At 45.1% G+C, this 13,730-nt stretch overlaps 1 protein-coding gene across 1 annotated transcript; it reads right to left on the bottom strand.

The window, feature by feature from the left end:
- Nucleotides 1-1,302: 1,302 nt before the first annotated feature.
- On the bottom strand, nucleotides 1,303-11,886 carry LOC140069247 (low affinity immunoglobulin gamma Fc region receptor III-A-like). Its single transcript, XM_072114712.1, has 6 exons — nucleotides 11,630-11,886; nucleotides 11,287-11,550; nucleotides 10,113-10,265; nucleotides 6,752-6,826; nucleotides 6,461-6,486; nucleotides 1,303-2,355 (listed from the first exon to the last, which is right to left on the bottom strand). The coding sequence occupies exons 1-6, from the start codon at nucleotides 11,796-11,798 to the stop codon at nucleotides 2,263-2,265; spliced, it is 780 nt and encodes a 259-aa protein (XP_071970813.1). The 5' UTR covers nucleotides 11,799-11,886; the 3' UTR covers nucleotides 1,303-2,262.
- Between the last annotated feature and the right edge of the window lie 1,844 nt (nucleotides 11,887-13,730).

Genomic DNA, 13,730 nt, shown 5'->3' with positions numbered 1-13,730 from the left:
TGATACTGCCCACTGAGCCAGTGTATCTAATCCTATCCTGTGTGATACTGCCCACTGAGCCAGTGTATCTAATCCTAACATGTGTGATACTGTCTGCTGAGCTGTGTATCTAATCCTATCCTGTGTGATACTGACTGCTGAGCTGTGTATCTAATCCTAACATGTGTGATACTGTCTGCTGAGCTGTGTATCTAATCCTATCCTGTGTGATACTGCCTGCTGAGCTGTGTATCTAATCCCATCCTGTGTGATACAGTCTGCTGAGCTGTGTATCTAATCCCATCATGTGTGATACTGTCTGCTGAGCTGTGTATCTAATCCTATCCTGTGTGATACTGCCTGCTGGGCTGTGTATCTAATCCTACCCTGTGTGATACTGTCTGCTGAGCTGTGTATCTAATCCTATCCTGTGTGATACTGCCTGCTGAGCTGTGTATCTAATCTTATTATGTGTGATACTATGTGCTGAGCTGTGTATCTAATCCTATCCTGTGTGATACTGTCTGCTGAGCTGTGTATCTAATCCTATCCTGTGTGATACTGTCTGCTGAGCTGTGTATCTAATCCTATCCTGTGTGATACTGTCTGCTGAGCTGTGTATCTAATCCTATCCTGTGTGATACTGTCTGCTGAGCTGTGTATCTAATCCTATCCTGTGTGGTACTGTCTGCTGAGCTGTGTATCTAATCCTATCCTGTGTGATACTGCCTGCTGAGCTGTGTATCTAATCCTAACATGTGTGATACTGTCTGCTGAGCTGTGTATCTAATCCTATCCAGTGTGATACTGACTGCAGAGCTGTGTATCTAATCCTATCCTGTGTGATACTGTCTGCTGAGCCGTGTATCTAATCCTATCCTGTGTGATACTGTCTGCTGAGCTGTGTATCTAATCCAGGGAACTACACATCAGTACAATCCTCCTTCTATATTGCAGTTTAGATGATGATGTTCTTGTTTGTGTTTTTTATATTATTAAGTAAATCTTTATTTTTCTACTTCTATTGTTATTTTCTTCTGATTATAAATCTACAGAACGGTTCTTCTAATGTCACCAGTAAAATCCTTAGGGTTACGACACTGTCAAGGAGGGGAATTTAAAGGGAGTGGCCAAAATCCACACTGCGCCTCATGTCATCTGAGGACAAGGTGCCCTCTGGTGGAGAAATGTGAACTATGTTCAAAAACTGGAATTTTTATTTAGAAAATTTTATATTTACAGGAAAAGAAAATGACATTAAAAGAAAACATTTGGTGGTGAGGTCCGGAGAGCATATCCTATAGATTCCTAAGACCTCGAGACCTTAGGGTCTAATCCTGATTGTCTCATCGTAGGAGATCTTTGGTGAATGAACTCGTCATTGACAGATCAATCCACTTCATAGGTCTGTAGCATGGCTGAATATATCTAGGAGAATGGCGAGTTGAGCCTCTTGCCTCAGGCAGCACCACCTACAGCAATATATGGGGCAGCATAAGGGGCACAATCACCTAAATGTAGTGTTTCTACACACCTGATTCTCCAAAGTGATGCTCTACAAACTTCTAAATCCTAAATTCCATAGAAACCTTTTACAACACAACAATCTTAACAAAGAGGCCACCTCTGGACCGTAGAACATTGTCCTCATGTCCTCCACAGTCAAGAAGCAATTGAAACCAGCTGTAGTAGATGTTCTAGCCATGTTTGGTGTCATCTACTCATCCAACTCCATCAGGTTGGAAGCTCCGTGAAGAACGGTGAAGCTCCGTGAAGAACAATGAAACTCCATGAAGAACGGTGAAGCTCATTGAAGAATGGTGAAGCTCCGTGAAGAACGATGAAGCTCGTTGAAGAATGGTGAAGCTCCATGAAGAACGGTGAAGCTCGTTGAAGAATGGTGAAGCTCCGTGAAGAACGATGAAGCTCGTTGAAGAACGGTGAAGCTCCGTGAAGAACGATGAAGCTCGTTGAAGAATGGTGAAGCTCCGTGAAGAATGGTGAAGCTCGTTGAAGAACGGTGAAGCTCTGTGAAGAACGATGAAGCTTGTTGAAGAACGGTGAAGCTCTGTGAAGAACGGTGAAGCTCTGTGAAGAACGGTGAAGCTCTGTGAAGAACGATGAAGCTCGTTGAAGAATGGTGAAGCTCCGTGAAGAACGGTGAAGCTCGTTGAAACACGGTGAAGCTCCGTGAAGAACGGTGAAGCTCGTTGAAAAACGGTGAAGCTCTGTGAAGAACGATGAAGTTCGTTGAAGAACGGTGAAGCTCGTTGAAGAACATCTCTATAGAGTGGTGAATGTGATGCGTCTTCCTTCCACCTCGCTGACTGCTGATGGAGCTTCGGTCACCAGGGAATATATAATGGAGTAGTCATGCTGGAAATCAGAACAGATGATGTTAAATCGATTGCCCCCCCCCCCCCATACACAACATGTCTCATATTCACAAGGTACAACAAAGGAAATTCTTCATCCTAAGGGGCATCTAAGCAGCATAGTCTTCTAAGAGTTTTTTTTCTTCTGATGGAGCCTTCACTTTCGACAATTTGTTTCTTCACAAGGCGTCTTCTCCTCTTCTGAAAAGTCTCTACTTCTGCTGAAGCCTTGTCTCGTGAGGAAATGCTCCAGTTTTCTGTCTGACGTTGCACTTCTTGTACATGTATTTATCAAGTGTCTAAGCCACAATTCTGCATCTTTAACAAAGTGCACCAAAGAATAATGGTGCCCACTTCCCGAGCAGTGCGGGGGGCACCAGATACATGTAGACCGTACACCAGTTTTGATGAATCTGGCGCCCCCTGCACACTCCACAGGTAACTGCACCTAGTACATCTAGTTCTGATAAATGTGGCCCATTAAGTTTTGCTGAAAGGTCTCATCTTCTAAGAAAGTCTCATCCTAGTTGTTTCTTCTTCCCTTCCATCGGAGGTGAGGGGGGGGTTTCTATAAAATAAACTTAAGGCTGCTGTTTGTTATGTTAAACTGAGGAATATTTTAGGGAACAGGAGACGGTTTTAGTTCCTGAATTTTTAATGCTGCCACATGAGTTCACTGCAAAGGGGCCCACTGATGCTCTGTCGCCCAAGGGGCCCACTGAAACCTGGAGCCGACCCTGTCTAGCTCCCACCATCCTGAGCAATGATTTTCACTATTTTAGCACCCAATGGGGCACATTTACTTACCTGTCCCTGGCGCGTTCCCCCATGTGCATTGTCCGACGATTCACTAAGATCGTGCGCCCCTATCCTGCATGTGTCGCTTCCCCGCTCAGGTCCCCAGAGTTCTCCTTCTTCCTGGTGCATGTAAGTGCATTGTCCGTGTATAATGCGCTGTGTGGGGAGTCACTAAGATCGTGCTCCTGATATCCTGCATGTGTCGCTTCCCCGCTCAGGTCCCCGGAGTTCACCTTCTTCTTCCTGGTGCATGTAAGTGCATTGTCTGTGTATAATGCGCTGTGCGGGGAGTCACTAAGATCGCGCGCCCGATATCCTGCATGTGTCGCTTCCCCGTTCAGGTCCCCGGAGTTCACCTTCTTCTTCCTGGTGCATGTAAGTGCATTGTCCGTGTATAATGCGCTGTGCGGGTAGTCACTAAGATCCTGCGCCCGATATCCTGCATGTGTCACTTCCCCGCTCAGGTCCCCGGAGTTCACCTTCTTCTTCCTGGTGCATGTAAGTGCATTGTCCGTGTATAATGCGCTGTGCGGGTAGTCACTAAGATCCTGCTCCTGATATCCTGCATGTGTCGCTTCCCCGCTCAGGTCCCCGGAGTTCACCTTCTTCTTCCTGGTGCATGTAAGTGCATTGTCCGTGTATAATGCGCTGTGCGGGGAGTCACTAAGATCGCGCGCCCGATATCCTGCATGTGTCGCTTCCCCGTTCAGGTCCCCGGAGTTCACCTTCTTCTCCCTGGTGCATGTAAGTGCATTGTCCGTGTATAATGCGCTGTGCGGGGAGTCACTAAGATCCTGCGCCCGATATCCTGCATGTGTCACTTCCCCGCTCAGGTCCCCGGAGTTCACCTTCTTCTTCCTGGTGCATGTAAGTGCATTGTCCGTGTATAATGCGCTGTGCGGGGAGTCACTAAGATCGCGCGCCCGATATCCTGCATGTGTCGCTTCCCCGTTCAGGTCCCCGGAGTTCACCTTCTTCTCCCTGGTGTAAGTGCATTGTCCGTGTATAATGCGCTGTGCGGGGAGTCACTAAGATCCTGCGCCCGATATCCTGCATGTGTCGCTCCCCGCTCAGGTCCCCGGAGTTCACCTTCTTCTCCCTGGTGCATGTAAGTGCATTGTCCGTGTATAATGCGCTGTGCGGGGAGTCACTAAGATCCTGCGCCCGATATCCTGCATGTGTCACTTCCCCGCTCAGGTCCCCGGAGTTCACCTTCTTCTTCCTGGTGCATGTAAGTGCATTGTCCGTGTATAATGCGCTGTGCGGGGAGTCACTAAGATCGTGCGCCCGATATCGTGCATGTGTCACTTCCCCGCTCAGGTCCCTGGAGTTCACCTTCTTCTTCCTGGTGCATGTAAGTGCATTGTCCGTGTATAATGCGCTGTGCGGGGAGTCACTAAGATCGTGCGCCCGATATCGTGCATGTGTCACTTCCCCGCTCAGGTCCGACAAAGTTCACCTTCTTCTTCCTGGTGCATGTAAGTGCATTGGACTGCGAGACAATTTGAATCTTAAATCCCGCGCTCAGTCCGAATCAGCCAGATCGTCTGACGGCACAACCGCCGATTTCTGTCGCATGAAAACCGGTTAAATACCTGTGAAAGCAGCACAAATCCCAAAAACCTTGGAAAACCCGGCGATCCGCGGACCCTAAGTAAATAAGCCCCAATATGCCAACTAGGCCTTCAACTGTCATGTGCTGGTACAAGGGTGTCTACCTAAGCTCTGGACCATAGCAAATCCCAAATGTTGATGGAGATGGTGGCGCTCGCGATAAGGATCTTCAGTCCTCACCCATCATGTCCTTTTGCATATACAATCCATTACATCCCCGTCAGATGGACTTTGGACCCCGTCAGATGGACATTATGACTGAGGACTGAAGATCCTTATTGCGAGCGCCGCCATCTCCATCAACATTTGGGATTTGCTATTGTAACTTCTCCGGACCTTGGAACGGGGACAGTGGCAGCAATGGACTGCTGCAATGTTTGATGCCTGATACATATGTGGAAAAGGTGAGAGTCTAACTATCATTTTGGATATAAGAATTTCACCTATGTTATTACACGAGGGTCTGCGCCCCCGTGTCTGCTTCTTTCTTTTACTGCCCGAGGGATCCCCTGATTCGCAGATCCAGGAAAGTGAATATTTGTAAGCTCTGCACCAACCACCTGTAAGGAGCCTAATTAGAATTTTAAAGGAAATTAAACCACTCGAAAACCAAAAAATAGCCTACAAATACTCACCTCTGCTCCTCTTCATCTTGATCCCGGCGCTGTCCGTCTCTAGTCTTGCCACGGCGGGATCACCTCGAAAAGAAACTTATAATTGCAGCACGAAGTGCAGGGACAAGATGTCCGGTGCTCCAGGCTGCTAATTATGCACGCCCCGGCACCTTCCTTTCCCCTGCCTCTCACATGACGTCATCTTTCATACTCCCAGCATGGGAAGGGAAGGTGCCGGGGCGTGCATAATTAGCAGCCTGGAGCACCGGACATCTTGTCCCTGCACTTCGTGCTGCAATTATACATTTCTTTTCTATGTGATCCCGCGGTGTCAAGACTAGCGACGGAAAGTGCCAGGATCAAGATGAAGAGGGGCAGAGGTGAGTATTTATAGTTTTTTTTTTGTTTTTCAGTTGTTGATTTCTTTTAAGTTTCAAACTTATTGTTACTAATTTCTCAGGAACGGTGAGGGCTAAATTTATAAATCCAAAAAGGACCTTGTTACTAATAGGTCTTCTTATGGAGTACTCTTCCTTTCACAGGTCACTTCAATTCAAGTCTCTTCTTCTGTCCGTACTTTTAATGAAGAATTATATCTTGAGGAGGCCTCCTCTTCATATGAAATGTCTCTTCTGATGGAGCTTCCGACTCTTTTGACACTTCTGCTTTAAGATAGTGGCCTTTCCGTCAAATAGACTTTTCGAGGTCTTTTCTGTAGTCATCCTCTGACCAGCCTCCAATAAGAGTTTGAATTTTTCATAACATGACACTTGACACTTCTTCTGACATTCTTAGACTGTTTCCTCCTCCTCTGAGGTGCGGGAATGACCTACCTAACGAGATTAACATTTGGACCGTTTCTGGTAAACTCATTGATCTCCTTGCCACCAGTCAATCAGACGAGGTTCACTTGAAAGGACAGTTTCCAAACTTCTCTATGTTACATCTACAACAAATAGATAATTTTCCATACTCTGTTTATCCCACATGGGCACCACAACCCTTTAGGCCATTTCTTTTTTTTTACCTTTTCGATAACAGTTTAATACAATTCTAAATTAACTTAGAAAAATTACTTACGGTATCTGGTCTGTGAGTGGCTGAAACTGGAATGAAAATTCAAAAAAATGGATTAATTTTCTCCCCTTTGCTATAACATTATACTGATATGGTTCCCAGAGAACGTCCAACATTTTGACCAAAAGACTATGACCTTATATTGGTTGGAGACATTTTTGGGTGGGGTTTCCGTAGAACATGGTATATGATAGGACTCCATCTAGTGTTGCATTCTCCAGACTCATCGATGATGAAATATCACTGGGACACTCCAACCTGTGTAAGGTTTAAGAATATAAGGAAACCACCAACCTCTCTTTAGATGGTTTATATCTACAGACGTGTAGTACATGTCAACGTCTTCCTCCGAGCATCTTCTCCCAGATTCTGAAAATTCAATCCACAAAGATGAAGGTAGTTAATTTCTGGTTGAACACAAAACGTTTCTGAATTGTTCTTATTGGTAAGTGAAATTTCATTATCCTTAGAGGGATCCTGCTTTTAGATGGGATTCTTTATTATTCAAATCCCATAATACAACTAAAAAATCCATTCCAAATATACCCCCTCAAAGACCTACCAGAGAGCACAGGACATTCATGTCCACATAAGCCACTCCCTTTTCGGAGGTGGGAGCTGAGCGGAGTGAGCACAGTTTAGACACAGTGGGGGTCATTTACTAAGGGCCCGATTCACGTTTTTTCCGACGTCTTACCCGAATATTTCCAATTTGCGCCTATTTCCCCTGAATTGCCCCGGGATTTTGGCGCACGCGATTGGATTTTGGCGCATCGGTGCCGGCGTGCACGTGACAGAAATCGGGGGCGTGGCCAAAAGAAAACCCGACGGATTCGGAAAAACCGCGCATTTTGAAGATGCCTCTAATATGGTTCGTAATCCAAGTCAACGCTCTATGAAGGGTTGGACATTGTCCTAGACGCATCGGGGGTCATTTATGATCAACTTTCAAATAGAAAACTGGAGGAAATTAATTTTTTTCCCTTGCTGCGCTTGTGGCGCCTTCATTTATGAAATGTCAGCACCACGATATTGGTGTTTTCTGACACTCGCAACTTGTGCTTGGTTTGGGCGCAAAATTATGGTGCCACTTATGAATCATAGACTTTTCCATCACGTCTATTTTTCCAACTCATTTTTTTGATGCAAAATTAGAAGCTAGAAGCAAGTCGAGGGAGTTGTATTTCACCTTCATAAATGGGGAGACAGTTCTAAACCTTTGTGTTCTTGCGCCGAATCATTAATCCCTTTGCGCAACAAACTTAAATCCCACTGAAAACTATAGCACGCTTCCTGCACCACCTTGCTCCCGAATTAATAAGTGCCCCCAATCTAGTCTTATAGTGACACCAGAAGAACCTGTATCTTTCAAAAGCTCCATACTGCCATGTGTACTGCAGACATAGGCCCCAAGAAGTTGTTACTTCTACCATCTGGGCCAACTCATGGTGGTGACTGGTGGAGATCCACAATATGAAACTTATTCTGTAGGCAGCAATAGCGGTAGAAGGAAAAAACTGTCTTTATCGTAGCATCTAGGGGGGACATTAATCATAGGGGGTCTCAGGTTTGCCTATTTTTGCGCCTGGTTTGTTCTCTTTTTGGCTCCTGATCTATGATGGATCTGGTTCTGCCTTAGTAAATGCACTTTGGATTTGTCTCATGTCCCATTCATTTGCGCCTAAATTAGCGGCAAATTTGTCTCAAATTGTTAGATCTCATTTGTGACTAATAATGAAAGGAGACTGAGAAAATGTGACAGAACGTTCAGGGCGTCATCTCTGCACAAAACCTATCATTGTGATGTAACTGCAGGGACTAAAAGTTACAGAGATGGAAAAAAAAAAATTCTTGCTGAAATGAGTCTTTGCCTTTTTTATTATAATTTACATGAAATGGAGACTGATAATATTCTCAGATCTGTACAATAAGACAATGATCACTCCCAGAGATGATCCCATAGAAAGTGATGGAGTCGTTACTGGAGAAATGTTACATTATAAACCTGCTCCGAAGTATTTTCCATGTTGCATGGAGGGAATTCTTCATTTGGGAACCTAAAATTTATGTTTTTAGTAATGAAAAGGGAAGTTTTTTGGAAGTGCAGCTGCTCAGAGTAGGGGCATTTTCTGCGCCTATTTTGTGCCTTTTTAGGTGCAAATTAGTGATAGATCCCGTGCAAACATCTGTTTAGGACGCACTCACTGGGGCAGATTTACTTACCCGGTCCGTTCGCGATCCAGCGGCGCGTTCTCTGCGGTGGATTCGGGTCCGGCCAGGATTCACTAAGGCAGTTCCTCCGCCGTCCACCAGGTGGCGCTGCTGCGCTGAAGTTCCCCGGATGCGCGCTGGAATACCCTGAAATTCACCGCCCTATACCTGGTGAAGGTAAGTGTAATTTTCGTGACACATTTTTTGTCTTAAATGCAGCGGTTTTTCCAAATCCGTCAGGTTTTCGTTCGGCCACGCCCCCCAATTTCCGTCGCGTGCATGCCAGCGCCGATGCGCCACAATCCGATCACGGGCGCCAAAAACCCAGGGCAATTCAGGGAAAATCTACGCAAATCGGAAATATTCGGGTAACACGTCGGGAAAACGCGAATCAGGCCCTTAGTAAATGACCCCCACTATGTCAGATAAGGCGCAGGGACTCAGAACCACTAAGTGCCGAACTTTGCCGTGCGCCAGAAAATGGTACATAAATGCGCCTAATTAACGAGATGCGCCAGATTTTTGCGCTAAAAGACGCTCAAAACAGTCTAACAGACTATGATTAATGTCCCCCTAGATCAGTGATGGCTAACCTATGGCACGGGTGCCAGAGGTGGCACTCGGAGCCCTTTCTGTGGGCACCCAGGCCATCACCAGAGATGACTCCAGGTATCTTCCTGCAGTCCCAGACAGCCCAGGACTTGCTGTGCACAGAGCTATTTTAAAGTGACAGCTCAACCTGGGACTATTTTCTGCTTTATTGGTGCCTCAGGTGCTGGTATCAATGAAAACTGTGACAGAGAAGGGAGTATAAATCACAAATTACATTTCTGTGTTGGCACTTTGCGATAAATAAGCGGGTCTTTGTTGTAGTTTGGGCACTCGGTCTCTAAAAGGTTTGCCATCACTGCCCTAGATGGTCAATGTCAAACTCAGATTATGAGACATATTATAGATACCCTCATACATTGTCCACCAATTTTCTCCAACATGGCTGATAACCCAAGTCAAGTTTCCATTTTATGAAGGTTCTACTGGGCAGCTACCACTGGAAAGACACTTCTCTTCCCTTTGAAGTAGCAATTTTTACATAATTTTACCTGGGGAACATTGTGACTCCCATCAACAGAACCAGCACCTCCAGAGAGCTAGGTGTAATATACACAATGCTACACTCATCCTGTATCTGCTAAGTTTAGTACATAAACTATATAGGAACTAGACCTCAGATAAAAGATCCAAGTAATTTGTAATGGTTTGATGGATATTATTCAATAATATGCACATTAGGATAGTTAGCAAGTCTGGACCCTTTGTATATTTTCTACCAAAGTTGAAAGGAACTTTTCCCACCCATCTTGGAAAAAATTCCATAACTCATGTTGGAGAAAGACATGGATTTACCGTAGATTACTTTAAATACATTGATAATTGGAAGCCTCACCTGTGATGGTAAACTTCTGGTGGCAACAACAATGTCCAAGCTTGTGTCTGCTCCTGAAGATCAGAAGAACGGTAGAGAGCAGGAGAAGAAAGGAGACCACCAAAATCCAAGGAAGTGTTGATGACTTTCCACCAAGATTTGTGTGAGGCTTCTCTGTGGTTACAAAGTTAGGCATCAGTCACTTTACCACAGGTCTATAAGATTCTTAATGACCACCTACTGATACTATCTCCAGTTGGACCAACACCTGGTCCACTTGCAATGAGAAAAGTCTGGTTTCTGGGGATCCCACTGATATTGACAACAGTAATGTCCTATCCCCCATGCAGGTCCTGCTCTTCTTTCAAAGTTTAAGGGATTCATGAAGATGGTCTAATATCTAGCCTGTACAGATTCCCAGGAAACCCTCTGTAGCAGGAATGATATATACATGGAATAACCAACCCATGGAAAACCAACTTTGACCTCCCACAGAGGCCTCTCGGTGGAAGTATGGACCTATTCACTTGGCCGCGAGGGTCTGCTATAAACGTCTACATGATGATGTCTAAACTCTTCTCTTCTTCACAGAAGGCTAGAAATGTTGTAGAATAAGGATTTTGGTCACTTTATATGTTCTGGCCATGTCTACGAGGGGAACCAACCTATATGTAGATTTCTGAAGAGGTGCTTCAGACCAGTAATGTATGGCATACATAGGAGACCAGAGTTCTTTATGCAAGTCATCTAGAACTCTACGGCAAACCCGAAATTGCTGATAACAGAGATAAGCAGAGTGCAGGTTTATAGCTACTTCTATAGATTGTGAGACCTGTAAGACGCCCTGGAGATGTTCTACTAGAGTTCAGCGATCATTATATTTAGACTTACAGGAAGCTCGGCATGAACCAGAACTGAGCATATAATTATCACCTTTCAGGTCCACTACAACATCAAGCTATTATTACATGTGCTTAGATCTACCGGAAGAAGGAGGTCAGAGAAATTACTGTAAGAGAAGTGAGTAAAAAAAAGTAACTACAAATAATCGGTGAGAAAGGATCATTGGAGAAACCTTCCACTGAAATGAATGTATACATTGAGTATGTTGTGACTGTAATATCTCATTTAGCCCCACAGTGTTACTATCAAGGGTATATAGAGGTTACCTGACTGTACAAAGTTATAACTTTACCTTGGACGGACACAGTTGTCTTGGCACTGAACATCTTATACTTCTCATGGAGGAATATTTGTTGGGAGCAGCTGTAGGACCCAGCCACACTCTGGTTGACACTCGGAAAATGCAACTCGTTGTCATCGACGGAAAAGTGGATCATCATTTTATCCTTGAAGAAGGTCGTATTTGTTGATATGTTGTAACTTGCAAAAGTGTGACATCTCAGAGTCAAGGGTTCCCCTGTGTAGATGAGCGGAGGAGCCTGCAGGATGAGGGGGGCTGAAATAAGAAAGTAAAGAATAAGAGGAGACAAGACGCTCAACAGGTCTACGTAAATAGTAAATCCAGGCCAACTTACTGCCAACCACATCTAGTCTGACCGGATCACTCTTGAGACCCACTTCCAACCAACACTGGTAAGTCCCTCTAGTCTCATCAGATGCCGATTCTATCCGGATGTTCTTTTGATGGTGATACAGAAGGTTACCATCTTTGGACCAGTAGTATCTTGTGTTGTCCTCCGCCATGGACCCCGTGTTACAGGATATTGTCACGGATTCATATGGGAATATAATTCTCCAGTTGGGTGTGAAGGTCACCACTGGTTTGACTCCCGCTGCTAAAAAAACAAAAGCGAAAAATAATAACCAGGAATCTGGTTGGTCCAAGTTTTCTCCATGTTACTTTGTCTGGTTACTTTGTCACATGTACTTTCTCTCATGGCCAACACTGAGGATTCTCCCCTGCCTAATACCTGTGCACCCCCTGTTATACAAGACACATCGCACACTGGGAGATGTCTACATGATAAGGGTCCTAGCTTTCTAGTTCTGTGCAAACGTGTACAACTTCCATAGCGCCATTCAGTACTCTGCTTCTAGTGATTACCTAGCCTGGACCTGATCCTTATCCATATGTTCTTGCACTGCAGCTGCCCTGACCTCTTCTCCTGCTGCCAGCCCTGACCCCAGCCTGTCCCTGACTATCCTCTACTTATCCTTCTGGTGCTTTGGACCATCCTCCTCTGACCGGGACTTGTAAGAAGTAGTGGCCTTGTGATCTTGTAGCAGTGAAGTCCTGGTCCTCCATATGGGAATTAAAGGAAGAATACCAGCAAGGTCACATATATGAAGTCCTTGAGATTATCCCCAAATAATACCGGTCTAGTCAGGGCCGCCGCCAGAACTGGGCATACCCGGACAAGTGCAGTGTCCCAGAGCTGCTGGGGGGGGCACATAAGACTGTACATTAGGAATCCATGGGGGTGGGAGGAGTTGTATCTAATGAATCCATAGGAGGTGAGGGGGCCTTTATATAAAATAACCGTGAGGGGTTTGTATATAAAATAACCATGAGGGGGCTGATTGGGATGATAAACCAGGGAATATTTTAGGGAACAGGAGACTGTTTTAGTTCCGGAATTTTTTATGCGTTCACTGCAAAGGGGCCTACTGGGGCTCTGTCGCCCAGGGGCCTTCTGAAACCTGGAGCCGACCCTGGGTCTAGTGACACAGAGGGTCCAAATCCAACTGCTTGTTACACACCTCCCATATTATACTTGTCAATATTGTGGTGAATCAGGGCTTAGGCTGCATTCACACTGAAGTATGAGGGGCGAGAATACGACGGAGCACTGGAGAGGAGGCAGGATGGGAGCTGCTCACTTCTCCTCTCTACATAGGAAATAGTGCAGCCTAGCCATACAAACGGGGAAGGATAGAGCACGGTCTATATTTTCCTGATGTACGAAAATATGTGGCCCCGTACCTCCCCTGGGTCTTGTGGCTACATATACATCTCCACAACAGCCGTGTGATGGGGCCTTAGTGTCCTGTAACACTATAACTGATAATACCAACTGTAATATCTGGTGCCAAGATGTCCCTTTCTATATCACTAGCTATCTTACATATTTTTTAATATTTAGTTGGTGGCATTTACTGGGTAGACTTGTTTATCAAAAATTCTAGATTATTAGATGCCCAGTGACGGAAATAAAGTGTCATAATATAATTGGACTTGACCAAATTTGGGTCAACAAACTGTGTGTGTATGTGTTGGCCGAATAGACCACCCTGATCCTGGCTCATCCGATCTAAAAAAAAAAAAAAATGAAACATGAATTGGTCAGTACATTTTTGGGCATTTGGGCACATAAATTTGACAGGCCCTGCCCACCAGGGTCACTGCCTCGTTAACTTTTTATAAAATAGTGGTAAGTAGGGTGCCCATGTTTTATGTAACAATGGGCCACATTTATCACTTCTGTGCGCCTAAGTGTAGTAGTTGCGCCTAAATTCGGGCGCACTGTTTTGCCAGAATTATCACAAGCTACAACCATCTGTGATAAGGTAATTTCCTGCCTCTTATTAATCACTTTACTTTAACACAGTTTAGGCGCAATTTTGGCGCAGTTTAGGCGCAATGTTAGATTCAGGCAGTTACATGTGATCCTGCTA

This window comes from Engystomops pustulosus, chromosome 7, assembly GCF_040894005.1.
Source record: "Engystomops pustulosus chromosome 7, aEngPut4.maternal, whole genome shotgun sequence".
Classification (NCBI taxonomy): domain Eukaryota; kingdom Metazoa; phylum Chordata; class Amphibia; order Anura; family Leptodactylidae; genus Engystomops; species Engystomops pustulosus.
Note: the sequence above shows the minus strand (reverse complement) of the source record. Positions and strands in the feature narration are given on the sequence as shown.